At 38.1% G+C, this 17,493-nt stretch overlaps 1 protein-coding gene across 3 annotated transcripts in view; it reads left to right on the top strand.

The window, feature by feature from the left end:
* Positions 1-17,493, top strand: part of UGGT2 (UDP-glucose glycoprotein glucosyltransferase 2) — a 194,996-nt gene that overhangs the window by 131,927 nt on the left and 45,576 nt on the right. For all 3 annotated transcript variants that reach the window (XM_047720254.1, XM_047720253.1, XM_047720256.1), the window contains exons 23-25: positions 3,960-4,084; positions 9,091-9,186; positions 15,458-15,560. In XM_047720254.1, the coding sequence (XP_047576210.1) occupies positions 3,960-4,084; positions 9,091-9,186; positions 15,458-15,560 (324 nt within the window). The remainder of the gene's footprint in view (positions 1-3,959; positions 4,085-9,090; positions 9,187-15,457; positions 15,561-17,493) is intronic.

Below are 17,493 nucleotides of genomic sequence, written 5' to 3'. Positions count from 1 at the left end.
TTATGAAAAAGCTCCCCTATGTTTTCTTTGTCATTGTTTAATGTAATTCATAAGTTGTTATCAATATCAGTGATAATAAATGTTAGTGATAGTTATGTTTATTTTTCCTAGAATAATGGTTTCTCTTCATTGTCCTTGAAATTTACAAAAGTAATCAGATCCTAGGGGTACCTGGGCATTGACTCAGTCGGGTAAGCCTCCAACTCTTGATTTCAGCTCAGGTCATGATCTCAGGGTCATGAGACTGAGCCCCATGTCAGGCTCTGCACTCAACATGGCATCCGCTTGAGATTCTCATTCTCCCTCTCTCTTTCTCTAAATAAAAGCTTAAAAATATATATTCAGATCCTAATTTTGCACCAGCTGTGAACCAAACATCATTCTAGGTTCTGAGAGAATAGTAGTGAACAAACATGTTTTCGTGAAGCTTATATTTTGGTGGGGAGCAACAGAGAACAAGTAAGATCCTTATTAATAAGGTGTCATTTGGAGAGAACCAGAGGAGGTGAGGGAGCAAGCCGTGTGGAATATCTGGAAGAAGAATGTTCTAGATAGAGGGAACATGGAGGACAAAGGTCCTGAGGTGAGATGATTGCTCTGTGTTCTGGGAATCGCAGGTATGAAGAGAGGAGTCCGAAGAGAAGCCGAGCGAAGGCGTTGCCGTACCAGACTCTGTGGGGTTTTATAGGCCGTGGAAGGAAGGACTCCTGCTTTAGGCTGGGTGATGAGTCCTGAAGCTCAGAGTTCTGGACAGAGGACTGACATGATCCAACTCATGTTTTATCTGGATCTCTAGTGGCTGTTCTGTTGAGAATAAACTGGAGGGGGTCAGGAAGCCATCTGGGAGCCATTTCAGTAGTCCCGGCGAGAGCTGCTCGTGGCTTGGACCAGAATGTCTCTGCTGGAGGTAGTGAGGAGTGGCTGTGGGATGTATTTTGGAGAAAGAGTGAACAGGAATTGCTGACAGACTTGACGTGGGATGTGAGAGAACTGTGTAACCGGCAGAGTGGGCTTGCCATGTAATCAAGGCGAGGAAGTCTGCAGACAGCGTGGGGTTGTTGAGGAGGAGTGGAAGGGGAAGGAGTTCATTCTGCACAGAGGAGGAGTTCACCAGTCAGTCTGGATGTCCACCGCCGCTCGTTGGGTTGGCAGTTGAACATATGAGTCGAATGCAGGGGAGAGGTTGGAGCTGGAGATTGAGGTTAAGTCAGTTACATTGTCAAATTACATTGACTTGTGTTTTGCTTCATAGGAAATTATACTTTTATTTATTATGGAAGACTGTTTCAAATTGAAAAGTATATCTGAAAAGCAGTACTGTGGTTTATGAGCTGTCGTGTAATACTTAGCTTATTACTCTGTCTCCGAGTAATGCTTAAAAAGCACAATAATCAGAGCATTTGTAGCAGATAGTTACAACTCTGAACCAGATAGTTCCGTGATTGAAATCTGACACTTTAGAATCAGTCTTAATTCTGAACCTGTCCAAATGTTTGTTAGAATTGGAACATACTCAAAGCCAAATTGTTTAATGTAATGATTAAAACGGGGGGGGCAGCAATCATCTTATACTTTTTTACTCTATGCTCAAGAATTAAAAATTTATATGTTTTTAGTAGCCAATAAAGTGCTAAATAACACTGTTACTATAATTATAATGAATTTACTGTTATTAACCTACATGTTTACAAATTGGTGAAAGACAAGGGGTAGCAGAGAGCAGAGAGACAAGCAACCTTTTTCTTAGCCGAACAAATCTGGATTCAGATTCCATTTGCACCATTAATTGTATGACCTCTTTGAGACTTGGTTTGGAAATGTCATTTGGACAGAGGGAATGATGATAGTCTATTTTACAGAGTCATCGGAGATTAAATATATTTTTAAACCTAAAGCACATAAAGCAGCCACAGATAGTAAATTTTCAATAAATAGTAATTCCTGTTTTCTCTTTAAATATTTGAAAGCTGTCATAAGAAATAGTGCATACCTTTGTAGTCTCCATTTGCATTACACTTGATGAGAGTCAGAAGAGAATCAAGGCCAGTTGCTGAGACCTCCATGAGTGTAGAGAGATTTTTAGCTCAGTATATGGTTGAGTACTCTGAGTTTTCTAAAATATTAATGAGCTGTCAGAGGTAGTAATGCATTTCTGTTACAAGTTACTCTCTATAACTGAAAAATCACATTTCCAAAGTGTTGTAAAGAAGATGGATAGGTTGGGGCACCTGGGTGGCTCATTGGGTTAAGCCTTTGCCTTTGGCTCAGGTCATGGTCTCAGGGTCCTGGGATCAAGCCCCACATCAGGCTCTCTGCTCAGAAGGGACCTTGCTTCCCCCTCTCTCTCTCCCTGCCTCTCTGCCTCCTTGTGATCCCTCTCTCTCTCTCTCTCTCTCTCTCTGTCAAATAAATAAAATCTTTTAAAAAACAAAAAGAAGAAGAAGAATATGGATAGGTTGGATAGGCACTAAATAGGTTGTATTATGTTTTTACAGGACTTTCAAGTTCAATGTTCCTTTTTCCCAACGTGGACATTTTGTGAATTTTATACTATTTAAGTTACCTTATTCCACAAATATTATGTTCAACTTTAAGTAGAAGAATTAAGACACAAAAGAATCACGTTTCTCCCAGCTATTTCATACTGAACTTATATCGGTGAAATAGAGTCAGTTCTCTGGTGGATTTTAATCAGTGAAGATAGCCGATCTAATTAACCCCTTAAACTAATTTGAGAGGTTCCCTTTTTCTAATTTATTAACAAAACATGTAGGTTAATAACAGAGGTGATATAGATAAAATCCAGCTCTTTTCCAGTCCTTTCCTAGTCATAGTGTATAAAATACAACATTGAAAGTGCTTTCAAAGTTATCTTAAAAGGGGTACCAAATCCTAAGGCAATGAAATGTTTATATGAGTACTTTTAGTTTTATAGTGCCTGTTTTTTTGCATTTTTAAGAGCCCATTTTTTATGTTTAAAGTGAAACATGGTATTTGTCTAGCTGGAATGCTGACATCCCAGCTCATCATCTGTGATATGAGCAAATGAGAAAAGAGTCAAGAACTTTATCAATTTTTAGAAAATATTAATTGCAGAAGCAGATGAAGGGGAAGTGAGAAAGTCTGCTACAACCATTTTATTCTGGTCTTTTAACCAAGGGGGAAAAAATGCTCTGGACAATATGCCTTCCAGTTGTTTGTCCTTAAGTGTAGTTGTCTAGTGCCTAAGACTATGTCAGGCTGACCTACATTGGGGCTTGCATTCATGATTCGCTGATGACCGCACATACTAGTTCCCTCAGGGAATGCTAATGGTAGTTGAATTGGTGGTCTTTGTGATTGAATAGCCATCCTACAAAATTAGGTACATGGCAGTTGGACACCTTGCCCCTCTAGAGTTACTAGTTTAAAGCTGAGCTGCATGACCTTGCTGGGCTCCAAACCACTGTACAGCATCAGTTCAATGAGGATGGGTTGGTACATTTAAGTAATTATGTGATTTGCTGTTTTTTGCTCTTTTATGCCTTGATTATGTACCAATTTATATCAACACAGTGTAGACCACAATTTATAGGTGAATAGAAAAGCAAATTGAAAATAAAAGATTTATAAAATATAGACACTTGCTTTCAAAATTTACCTTAGGATGGAAAGCCTTTGGTTTTTGGAAGGGAAGTATTATGTTTCAAAGTGAAACTTTCGAATGGAAATAATTTACTCCTTTTTTATTTTGTCAGTTTGATTTTGGTGTTTATGCAAATGTTATTTGTAATACCAGAGTAAGAAACATTTTTCTCTTCTTTGTTTTCCAGTAGATTTAGTAAATTGTGGAACTGATAGCCACCATCTGTTTAATCTGTAATCAGTTTTTGCTTAAATATCTATCTGATGAGAAAATATTTGTCCCAAAATGGTATCTTCTAGAAGGTATACAATAATGAAACTCCTTTCGTTTTAAGTTCTCAGGACCTTTAGATGAAAATTTCTATACAGAAGATTTTTACTTCTTGGAAAAAATGACATTTACTAATTTAGTAGAAAAAATTAAAGGCATTGTTGAAAATATGGAAATCAGCTCAAAGAAGTAAGTATTTAAAATCATAAGAGCAATTCATTTTGGGGGGATGCTATTTTGCATCTTATTTTTTCTCTTTAAGATTAGAAAGTGTTTCAGATATGTACCTAAGCTGTAATAAGAGGTATGTGGAGAATATTGAAAAAACAAAAAGCATCCATATACTCCCCACCACCAAACCGTAGATAACAATAGTTTGTTTTGTTTGCTCTGGATCTTACTGTCCTCTTTGCTTCTCAACACCCCCAGCCCGTCTCCATCCTTCCTGAGAGGTAACCATTTTCCTAAGTGTGTGCATGATCCCAGGTTTGCGTTTATGCTTTTGCTTCTTCCGTGGATGTCCGTGATCCGTGTTGATGTGTTGATGCCCGACTTCTACAGAGAAATGCTGTTTACTGTGGCTTCTTTGCACCTTCTGCTGGAGCTTTCCTCCGTTCACGCACGTAGAGCTAGTTTCTGCATTTCACTTCCTTCTTAGTGTTTCATTTAATGCATATACTATAGTTCATTTATACAATCCCATCCTGAGATACAGTTAACTTGGCTGTAGTTTTTTACTGGGTCAGCAACGCTGTAAGGAACGCACGGGAAGTGTCTGCTTGCGCGGTGGGAGTTTCTCTAGAGCACAGGCATGTTGCATTTGGGGCGGAGCGTCTGTGCGTCCTCTGCTTCTCCACATACTGTTAGTAGCGGCAGCAGTTAACACTCCCACCAGAAACGCAAGAGCTCGTTCCCCAGTTCTTAAATACTTGATGTTATCCCACTTGTTAATTTTTTCTGTCTTGTGGATTTGAAATTGTGTCTTTTTTTTAATTTGCATTTCTTTGACTTTAAGTAGAGTATCTTTTCATACGATTATTCACTTATGTTTACTTTTCTGTAAAAAACCCACACGTGTGTTGCTTAGCTCTCTGTCGGGTTATTTTCTTCTTTTAATGATGTTTAAATATTTTCTGTGATTCTCTGTACTAATCTCCATCAATTATATGTGCCTCGTGTATTATATCCCAGTTGGTGACATGGCTGTTTACTTTTTTATTGTAATTTTTTACCAGATACATAGATGTTTTTTATTTCTATATGAAAATATTACCAGGTTTTTTTCCTTCACGGCTTGTCTGTGCTCTGCGTGTGAACGTGTGTGTGTGTGTGTGTGTGTGTGTGTGTACAATGTATAAAAATTTTCTCTAGTCTAAATTCATAAAGATATTCTCCTTTATTTTCTTCTAAAAGTTTTACAGTTTCATTTTTTTACTGAATGATATTTTCAATTCTTCTTGGCTCTTTATTCTGTTCCAGTAGTGTACTGTCTTATGCCAGTCCCACACTCCAGTTAACCCAGCTCTATAATGAATTTTGATACTAGATAGCAGAAATTCTGCCTTTTCTTCAAAATTGTGTTAACTGTTTTTGGCTACTTGTTTTTCTGTATAAATAAGATTAGGAACAACATAGCAAGTTCCTTTAAAAAAAGTTCCTGGAATTTTTATGGGAATTTCTTTGAATTTATAGATAGTTTAAGGAGAATTGCCATCATTATATAATATTAAATTACCCATCTATTACATATAGTCATATATTGCTTGTGTATAGCTATATAAATGTATAATACATTTTATATATACAGTTGTGTATATAATATATATAAAATAATATAGGTATATAACTGATGTATATGGTATATAATTGTGGGATATGATTTATATATAAAAATATATATGAGAGGGGCGCCTGGGTGGCTCAGTGGGTTAAGCCTCTGCCTTCGGCTCAGGTCATGATCTCAGGATCCTGTGATCGAGCCCCGCATCGGGCTCTCTGCTCAGCAGGGAGCCTGCTTCCTCCTCTCTCTCTGCCTGTCTCTCTGCCTGCTTGTGATCTGTCTGTCAGATAAATAAATAAAATCTTAAAAAAAAAAAATATATATATATATATATATGAGAGTATGTATGTAGATGGTTAGACACACTTAGTGTTCCTTGTGGGTCCTTCAGTGAAGCTTTCACTTATGTCCCATGAGGTCTTACACATTTTTTTTTTTTACCTTTTATAGAATTTTTTTTTTAATTTTATTTTTTTATAAACATATATTTTTATCCCCAGGGGTACAGGTCTGCGAATTGCCAGGTTTACACACTTCACAGCACTCACCATAGCACATACCCTCTCCAATATCCATAACCCCACCCCCCCTCTCCCAACCCCCCTCCCCCCATCAACCCTCAGTTTGTTTTGTGAGATTAAGAGTCACTTATGGTTTGTCTCCCTCCCAATCCCATCTTGTTACATTTATTCTTCTCCTACCCCCTTAACCCCCCATGTTGCATCTCCTCTCCCTCACATCAGGGAGATCGTATGATAGTTGTCTTTCTCCGATTGACTTATTTCGCTAAGTGTGATACCCTCTAGTTCCATCCACATCGTCGCAAATGGCAAGATTTCATTTCTTTTGATGGCTGCATAGTATTCCATTGTTACACATATTTTTTTATTTATTCCCTTACACTTTATGCTTTTAGTTCATATTGTAAAGGGTGTATTTTAAACTGCATTTTCAAATTGTTTAATGCTAAATTACAGGAACAATATTACGTTCTATATTGATCTTTCTTGCTCAACTCTCAATTTTTGTAACATTTTGTCTACTATTAGACTCTCGTGTCATTTGTGAATTTTAACAGCTTTGTTCCCTAGCATCCAGCTTTTAAACTTCTCATTTACGTTGGCTTTTCTCTTGATTTAGTTTGCTTAATTTAGTAAAAGATTTGTCTATTTTATTAGACTTATTTTTACTTTTGTCTTTTACTTTTCATATATGTGGACTTAGGACATGCCAAGATCCTAATTGTTTTGTTTTTTTTTATCAGTTTCAGTTCTTTTTATTTCTTTTTAATCTATTCTGTTTTATGAACTTCTCAAGTTGAATTCATAGCTTATTAATATCACATTTTCTCCCTTACATATCCTTAAATTACCACCTTAAAGCATCTCTTACACTTATTTAGTTGTATCACCTAAGTTTTAAAATATATTTCATTATGATTCAGTGTTAGTATGTTCAAATTTCTGGGTTTTTTTTAACATTTGTTCATTTTTTTTTAATGTTTTGAAATATTTATAATTCTTGGCTTCATCAAAGCAAATCCGTGGTCCATTTTATTGTTTTTATCTTCTTTATATAGAATTATACCTAGATCTTGTTAGGCATCTAGTAAATATTTATTGAATAAATGAATAAGATGTGCTTCAGATTTTTTAAATGGCACAGTGTATAAATGATTTCCAGTTTGTTTTGAACTGTGATTAGAGACCATGGTTTGTGAATATCATTTATTATTTATTTCTCTGAATTTTGTGAGACAAGATTCATTCTCATCATTGTCCCATGCTTCATTTTTTTAAAGGGATATTCTCTAATTGTGAGGAGGATTTTATACATGTCTGTTATATTGAACATGCTAGGTTTTTTCTAGCCATCGAAATACTGAGTACCTTGTTTTATTTGTCAGTTACTAAAAGAAGTTTGTGGAAACACTGCTAGAATCATGAATCAATCATTTAATTATTATAACTTTGTCCATTTTTGTTTTAAGTATTTTGAGCTATAGGCATGTATACCCTGATTCAGAACTCTTACATTTCTAGTGAATTGTTCCTTTTGTCATTATATAAATTACTCCTTTCCTAATAATTATTTTGTTGTAAAGTCAGTGGCATCGTATATTTTAGCCAGATCAGTGTCCTTTTGGGTTGTTTTTCTGTTACATCTTTTTCTGTTCTTTACTTCAGCGTTCCCCAGTGTCTTGTAGCATACAGCTAGGCTTTTAGGTGGTTCTTGCCAGAACTCAAAGTTCTGATTCTTCCTCTTGAGTACGGAATTCTGATCCAGATGAATAGATGTCCTTTACTTACTCTGTCATTTAGGAAGTAATTCATCAGTTAGGAAATGATGTTCACATAAAAAATTATAAATAAAGTCATGAAGCAAGGGCTTTTCTACAGTAAAGAGACAATATCCAGCTATTTTCAAGTAGAAAATATATGTTTATTATTATGTTATTATATGTTTATTATTATATATGTTTATTAAGTGGCCATTAAGCAGAGTCCTACATGTCAGAACCTGGTAGTCCAGTAAAAAATGATACAGTAGACACAGATTCTCAACCTACTCAGAATCTAAATTTCTTTATAAAATGGAAGTGCTTATTCTTTCTTTTCTTTTTCCTCTTCTTTCCAAAAACTTGTCTTAAAATTCAGCCAACATTTTCTGCCCCAGTGTATCAATGAACATATAATACATTTCCTCCATCATAGATTTTCAAATTTGGTTATATTTAATCTAGGTATTTGTCTTATACAGTTTTTTTTTAAGATTTTATTTATTTATTTGTCAGAGAGGGAGAGGGAGAGAGAGCAAGCACAGGCAGACAGAGTGGCAGGCAGAGGCAGAGGGAGAAGCAGGCTCCCTGATGAGCAAGGAGCCCGATGCGGGACTCGATCCCAGGACGCTGGGATCATGACCTGAGCTGAAGGCAGCTGCTTAACCAACTGAGCCACCCAGGCGTCCCATGTCTTATACAGTTTTAATTAATTTTCAAACTGATTTGTGACCATAGAAGTCTGGACTTCTTAATTATATTTAAAGCTCTCCCCCTTTGTGGTTCTTCCTGCTCTTTCTTTCCAATGTGGGCCCCATTGCTTGGACATATAACCAACACTCAGCAAATATTGCCTTGAATTGAATGATTCACCATATGCTACAGACACTGCTAAGAACACCACTTAGAAGTGTTTAAAGATCATATCAATGATAAGGAAAAGCAGGGTGGTTTTTAAAGCAACAGTCATCTTACTTTAAACTGACAAATTACTAACAAGTTTGGAAGAAAAGTTATTTATATAAAGCTTGTCTATTGGAGATATTTTAAATTAAATTTCTTTTTCTCAGAGCATTTATGACATGAAATGTGGACCTTTCTCCTTTGAAAAACTCATACATTGTCTTGTTTTTCTAGCATGAGTGACCTTGTTATGAAAGTTGATGCCCTTCTTTCCTCTTTGCCTGAACTTGCATCTCGCCATGATATCACATTTCTGAGAGAGAATCACAGGTAAGAACAGAGTAGTGTCTGCCTTTTTCTGTCACAGTGTCCCATACTCAATTACGGTTTCCATTTGTATTTAAAGTACAGCAAAATTTAAAGTAGAATTAAAAATTGTTAGAGAAGAAATGTGTTTGATGAGATTAGGAAAATAAATTCCAGTTAATTATATATTCTCGCAAATAAAGGATGATGTGTAAGGATCTGAAGCTTCAAGTAAATTCTATCTAGTATAATCTGTTTAATCATCTTTCTTGTTCAAGATCATTTGGGATTTTTGTAGTATCTTGGGATTATCATTATATATAAATAATATGTTTATATTCTCGTGTATGGAAGATTCAAGTTACTAAAGAATTCTGATTAATAAAATGTAGACACGGGGATGCCGGACTGGCTCGGTGAGAAGAGCAAGTGACTCTTGATCGCAGGATTATGAGTTCAAGTCCCACACTGGGTGTAGAGATTACTTAAATGAATAAATAAATAATAAAATGTAGACACATACAAGATAGTGTCCAAGATGTGTTCAGTGGAACGCTACCCTGAGATACTGACAAATGTATTCTGAGAGGAAAACTGTTCTCTGGTCAAGTAAGTAACTTTAGAGAACACTGCATTCTTGGGAGTAGGGAAAGATTTCCAGTATGCATCAGTATATTAACAGTTATGAAATATGATCTACTTAAAGGTGAAAGAAAAATTCATTTTTGGTTAATTAGCAGTTGTGCAACTTATTTATCCTTGGAAAACTTTTTGGTTAAAAATTTAATATTTTGTGAAGATTAGATTTCCAAAAGCAGCCTTCAGAGAAATACTGTTTTGGGGTAATAAACTAGTGTGTAATTTCACTATATTACACAGTTCCTCTAAGATAGTCGAAATGAAATTCACCAAGCTCTGTCTACATACATACAATTTTCTGTGTCCCCAGAAGAGAACCTTTTCTGTTGTTTTTAATTAAGGACCACACAGAATTGGGGAAAAGATAGACATCAAATAATTAAACTATAAGCATGCTTTATTATATGATCTTTTTTCTAATCACTGCTCCTATAAAACTCAATTGAGACAAATGGTTTAGCCCAGACTCGCAGTGGCTGGCACTTTCTTGTAAGCCGGCTGGTTTTATGGCAGATGCCGTCTCGTGTTGTCCATGTGTACCTCCAGTGGTGACACCAGCTTCAGCCGCAGGACGTCTGTCTTTAGAGAGGTCTTCACACACAAGCAGGAGTAAACTCAGCGAAGATTACTTTCTAAAGAAAGTAGCACTGTTCGAAAGGAAGTGTTACTGTTCTCAGATAACTGAGATTCAGTACTTATATTTTTAAACACATCTGCTGGAATTCTTCTTAAGGATGATTTGTTATTATTTTTTTTAATTTGACAGAGAGAGAGAGATCACAAGTAGGCAGAGAGGCAGGAAGAGGGTGGGGGGGCAGCAGGCTCCCTGCTGAGCAGAGAGCCCGATGCGGGGCTCAATCCCAGGACTCTGAGAATATGACCGAGCTGAAGACCGAGGCTTAACCCACTTAGCCCCCCAGGCGCCAACTTTGACTCCTGCATACCACGTGCTGGAATAATTTAACACAGATTGCTCAAAACCGTCATTGTAAACATTAGTCACTAGATTGTTCCATGATGCTATATTATACTTGGGAATTTTGGTACGTTTGGAACTTATGCCCATGTTAAATGTCTGATACATTTGATCTTTTATGGTTTTTTTTTTTAAAGATTTTTTATTTATTTATTTGACAGAGAGAAATCACAAGTAAGCAGAGAGGCAGGCAGAGAGAGAGGAGGAAGCAGGCTCCCTGCCGAGCAGAAAGCCCGATGTGGGGCTCGAACCCAGGACCTGGGATCATGACCTGAGCCGAAGGCAGCGGCTTAACCCACTGAGCCACCCAGGCGCCCCATGATCTTTTATAGTTTTATTGTTGATTGGTCTCAACTTTCTTTACCTGTCACATCTGTCAATGCATCTGCTGCTTTTAAGCCTACTGCCTTCTTTTATAAAGGTGGAAGAGTATGATGCGACTTTGTGACACTGGTCTACAGTTACCCCAGTTTCTTCTGTTATCTCTGGGGCATTACTATAAATATAAATGGGCATGTGGCCTGTATGTATTGGCGTGCCTCTGTTTATACAATATACATCCTCATCTAATTCCTGCCTCCTGAAACTTGCAGAGTCCATCATTTGCCATTTTCTGAGCTTATGAGTATAATTTAGGCATTCAGCCTTTTTTTCTGTGTTTACCCAGGTTGATATGTTTATCTCGATCAGCATGGGTTGTATGGTATAGCATAAGCTTTCTTATCCAAAACACCCAATTTTTGAATCTGTTACCATAGCCCTAGGACCTCTCATTGCTTCAGTTTCTTAATCTATAAAATGTAGTGTTGATTCCCCCTACAGGGGTTTTATGAGACTCAGACCTACTGCCTTGAATATAATAGATAATTAATGTTTGCAGCTGTTATGTGTATTGTGTGTATTTGTTAGACAAATAACGAAACATGGAAATCAGAGAAGGAAGATTGGACCTGAAAATTAAACCACAAAATCAGCTCACATTAATCTGGGAGGAGACAGGTGAATACCCACCTTAAAAGTAGGACGCAGGGGCGCCTGGGTGGCTCAGTGGGTTAAGCCTCTGCCTTTGGCTCAGGTCATGGTCTCAGGGTCCTGGGATCGAGCCCCGCATTGGGCTCTCTGCTCAGCAGAGAGCCTGCTTCCCTTCCTCTCTCTCTCTGCCTGCCTCTCTGCCTAGATGTGGTCTCTGTCTGTCAAATAAATAAATAAAATCTTTAAAAAAAAAAAAAAGTAGGACACAGGCCAACAAAACTTAGCCATAACCCAATTGATGGTATTAATGAAGGAAGAATGACTTTGTTGGATTTGATTTGTGTTGGAATCGTAGGAAAAGTAGAGAGAAGCACATTAGCAATGCTGGGCTGTCGGGTCAGAGCTCAGCACCGCAGAGATGCTGCTGGTGTGTGCTTGTGTGTGAGTGTGCATACCTATACCCACGTACTAGTGTGAGGGTGTGCAGATGAAAACAGATAGATTTATAAAGGGACTGTTGGAGGGTTTGCCCTTACACAGTTTTGCGAGCTGGTGAGGCAGCCCCTCTAAGGCTGTTGATCCTAGAGCTTGGAGCTCCCAGGGCAGGTGGGAAGGAAAGGGGGCTGTAGGGAGGGGTGGCCGGCCTTTGTGTCTGCCAAGACACACCCCAAATTTAACAGTGAGTTTTCCAGTGTACACGGTTCTCAGAGTTCACAAAAGAAATAAATGAGTTGTCCAGGTGAAATATAACTGTTTTTAGAAGAGAGAGGACACTGAAATTTCTCTGAAATTTCTCTTCTCTGTGAAGACAGAGGGAATACTACAGGAGGCATAGTGTTTTCAACAACATCTTTAAAATAGGTGGTTCGACCTTCTTTATACAGAAACTGCTCATTTAATTCAGTAAAACAACTCTGCATGGAATGGATGGGATATTGGCTGAGTGGCAGCTTCCCATTGCTGTGGCTGGTTCGAAATGTCCTTAGTTTCTCTCTAAGACTTGACAGACTGCATGTACCTCAAGCTGTCCTTCATGTCTTTCTCTGACTTAAGCTTTTAATAGTTATTGACTATCTGTGTACTTGACGTTATTCTTCCTGGATAATGGCATGAAGTGTAGCAATAGTTTCTTGACAAATTGAATACAAATCCATTGCCTTAAAAGGGTGGTATAGGTAGAGTTGGCATCTTTTTGTTGATATTGTGTGAGGAAAGAGACCTCCTACTTCCATTTTTAGTTGAGTCAATGGAGTACCTCCTGATAGGCTCAGGAGTCTGTTCAGAAAATTGTCCTGAGTCTCCACCAATGCGCGGAGAGGTAGATGATGGGCACGGTGGGGTTCTGATACATGCGACCTCACAGCATTGGCAATCATTGGAGTAAACAGATGCCTACTTTGGCCACCAGAGCATCTCATAAAGCATACAAAAGATGCCCGGTTTTGAATAATGCTGCAAGTATGGCAGTAATTTGTAAAATTTTCACCAGGATAACTGAAGTCATTAACCATTGAGGATAGGCCCTTTAATTTTACAACATCTGATTTGTAACCCTTACATCTAGCGGTAGTCACATAGCAGGATCTGTTGTCCGATTCTGTCACTCCTATTTTAACTAAATCAAATCATGTCAACTGCATAGAAAATAAAATGTCTTCTGTTTCTTTCTCAGAGGACCCATATTTGAAGTGACTTTTACATTAGCTTTTATTGCTGAGAAATTAACCCCCTCACTGCAAAAGTCTAGTTATTTATAGTCTTCCTGCACCAAAGAAGACTAATGTCCCTGTAATTTTACAGGTATCCATTTTGATTTGGAAATTTTTTTCCCTTGTAATATGTAAGATATTTAATTCATACATCTTGAAAAACTGGCTTCCTGTATTACAATGTTAAAATAGTAATTCAGTTGGAATATTCTGTACTTTTAGTCAAATATATACTTTTAACTTTGACTACAGTAAATATAGAATTTATTATCTTCCATTGGCCTTTTCTGTGCTTTTACTAATTTTCCCAACATCAATAAAGATTAGTGTATCCTCTAACTTAGAATTTAGTTCAGTGAAAGACATGAGGAAGAAGACTGAGGGGAGGAGGTCAAGAGAGGGTGACTGGGGTAAAACTAAGTATGATAAATTTGAGATTTTTTTCCCCCAAATTTTCCTATTATATGTTGGGATTTTTTAGATACTAAGTTTAATAAAACTACTGAACAGTTATTTTATTCTCAAGTCTGAGAAAATACAATCATCTAACACAAAACTTACCTGGGCTTTATTTTTTAATATTGTATGACCCATGAAAACTTAAGGGGGGGGGGTGCTTAAAATTAGTTTTCACTCTAATACTATTGTTCTTTGAAGAGTTTTTAAAAATCACTCATTCATAGAATCTTACTTTAACTTTCTCTGATTCTTTCCAGTTTCGTAATTTATTGAACACAAACAGTAGGCTTTTAAATTTGCGTTTTCCAGGGCGTCTGGGTGGCTCAGTGGGTTAAAGCCTCTGCCTTCAGCTCAGGTCATGATCTCAAGGTCCTAGGATCAAGTCCTGCATCGGGCTCTCTGCTCGGCGGAGAGCCTGCTTTCCCCTCTCTGCCTGCCCCTCTGCCTACTTGTGATCTCTCTGTCAAATAAATAAATAAATAAATAAATTTGCGTTTTCCAGAGTGGCTGTATCAGCTTGCCTTCCCACCATGTAAGAGGGCTTCTTTGCATCCTTACCGATATCTGTTGTTTCCTATGCTGTTAATTTTAGCCATTCTGACAGGTGTGAGGTGGTATCTTATTGTAGTTTTGATTTGATTTGACATACACAACCACAGGAATATTTTTCAGGCACCAGAAAGAATGAAATCTTGCCATTTGCAAAGATGTGATGTGGTTGGAGGTAGAGGGTGTTATGCTAAGTGAAATAAAGCACTCACAGAAAGACAGATCCTGTATGATTTCACTCATATGTGGAATTTAAGAAACAGATGAACATAGCATGGAGGGGAAAAAAAGAGACAAACCAAGAAACAGACCGAATTATAGAGAACACACTGACAGTTTCCAGAGTAGAGGTGGGTGGGGGATGGGTTAAATAGGTGATGGACATTAAGGAGGGTGCTTGCTGTGATGAGCACTGGGTGTTGTATCGAAGTGTGGAATCACTCAATTCTGTACTTGAAACTAGTAGTTGCATTGTATGTTAACTAACTGGAATTAAAATAAAAACTTGGAATTAAAAATAAATTTGCATTTTCATCTATGAAGTAGTCAGGATTTTTTTTAATCCAGTGAGAAAGAAAGCAATTAATAAGAATGCATATAGCTCAGGTGTGCCTGGCTGGCTCAGTGAAGCATGTGACTCTTGGTCTCAGGGTTGTAAATTCAAGCCCCATGTTGGGTGTAGAGATTACTTAAAAAGGCGGGGGGTGGGCACTTGGGTGGGTGGCTCAGTGAGTTAAGCCTCTGCCTTTGGCTCAGGTTATGATCTCAGGGTCCTGGGATCAAGCCAAGCATTGGGCTCTCTGCTCAACCGGGAGCCTGCTTCCCTCTTCTCTCTCTCTGCCTGCCTCTCTGCCTACTTGTGACCTCTGTCTGTCAAATAAATAAATAAAATCTTTTTTTTTAAAGGAATGTATATAGCTGAGATTAAGACTTATTAGATAATTAAATAAATTTAACTGATCATCTTTCATCTTATTTTCTGTTTTCCTAGCATTATAACGATAAATCCTGAAGAGAATGACATGTTCTTTGATGTCATTGCTATTGTTGATCCATTAACAAGAGAAGCACAGAAGATGGCCCAGTTATTGATTGTAAGATAATGTATTTTATTGTATATTTTATATATCATTTTATTATATACTTTCATTGTGAAATTCATAATTAATCTTTCAGGTCTGTTTTTAGGTATTTGTGCTCTCATTGCTTTATTCCGTGCAGGTTTTAATTAGCGTGTCATATTTCAATGTGGAAAATGAAATGGTAGAGCTATGCCAGGGGTGTTACGGCAGTGCCAGGGTTAGGTGTTGGTGTGGACTTAATTATTGTCTTCTGCCTCCCCTGAAAGTTGTATGTTGAAGCCCTAAACTCTACTGTGACTATATTTGGAAACCGGGCTTTTTAGAGGGTAAATAAGGTTAAATGAGGTTTTATGGCATGGGCCCTAATCCAATAGGATTTATAGCCTCACAGAGGAGGAAGGGAGAGAGAACCCTTTCTCTCTCACACACAGAAAGAAGAAGTCATGTGAGTGCACCACAACATGGCAGCTGCCTAATTCTCCTCTTCGTCTCTCCAGTTCTAAAGAATGGCTTCTGGAGAAGCCGGTGATCTAATAAGTAATGATAGCCGAACAGTGAGTGAAGGCAGCTGTGTTCAGGAAGTCTGGCCACAGGAACAGTGGCTTCAAGACTGGAGTTTATTTCTCATCTCACGGTCCAAGCGTAAGCCACCTGGAGTAAAGGCAGCTCCACAGCGTGAGGACACAGGTGACTTTTGTCTGGTGGCTCAGTCATCCTCCGGAAGCTCCTCTTGTCTCGCGATCTGAGATCACTCGCTAGGCTCCTCCACGTCACCTCAGTGTTTCTGCGAGCAGGAAGGAGAGCACAAGGGCATATCCGTCCGGTTCCATGTCACGGGCCAGAACATAACCAGTCATGCAGCTGCACCCGGACACTGGGGGATTGGTGAGGGGACACTGGGCATAAAGCTGAGTGAACGTTCGTTCATTGAGAAAGCAGAGAGAAGGAACACTGAGGGGAGCCAGCCGACTCTGAAAGGACATTATGTGCCTTTTCATTATACTGAAACCTTGTAATGTTCATATTGTGATGCAGCTTTCGGTGGGTAAATCACGAAAGCTCGTTATGCTGGAAATCTATATATTTCTTCTAGTGATGTTCAAAATTGTGGGGTACTCCTATTTGAAATTGTCCATGCTTTTTTTAAAGACACATTTAAAAAAACATTCTCAGAAGTGGAAACCATTTGTCCTCTGACAGTTGGGCTCACTTTTGGAAACAGGCAAAAATAATTAGGCATTAAGTCTGATGAACGATGTGAGGGATCAAGCTGGGTCATACGGGTAGACATGCTGGCGGAATTTCAACCTGCAGTTTCTCTCAAATGAGTTAGTCCTACCAAGTCATGATGGACAAAGGGATTATCGATAGCTCTTACAATTGTTTGGACAAATAATTTTGGAAAGTCTTTGCCATTCTACTTATTCAGTGTATAACCAGGGCGAACAGTTCCATAGTTGGTTTACTTACCCCCGTTCTTTCTTTTACCATTTGTACACCTTCACACTTGAACTTCTGGAGACACACTATTCAGATTATTCTTTAAGAAAACAGCAATCAGTAATCATACCTGTAAGGAGTGGAGCTAGATCGATACATTACAGGGTACACATACCCCGTTTCCACGGAGTCATTATTCAGAAAAAAAACATTGCTTACCTCTGAAGTTTTTATGTAAGGATAGAATTTAGGAATAAGAATATGAGATTATACAGAACTATAAAATACAGGACTGAGGATGCATGGGTGGCTCAGTTGGTTAAGCATCTGCCTTCAGCTCAGGTCATGATCCTGGGGTTCCAGGATCCGGTCCCACATTGGGCTCCCTGCTCAGTGGGGAGCCTGCTTCTCCCTCTGCCCCTCACCCTGCTTGTGCTCACTCTTGCTTGCTCTCTCTCTCAAATAAATAAATCTTTAAAAAATAATAATTTTTAAAAATGGGATT

Source organism: Lutra lutra, chromosome 3 (assembly GCF_902655055.1).
Source record: "Lutra lutra chromosome 3, mLutLut1.2, whole genome shotgun sequence".
Taxonomy (NCBI): Eukaryota; Metazoa; Chordata; class Mammalia; order Carnivora; family Mustelidae; genus Lutra; species Lutra lutra.
This window is presented reverse-complemented; position numbering and strand designations above follow the sequence as displayed.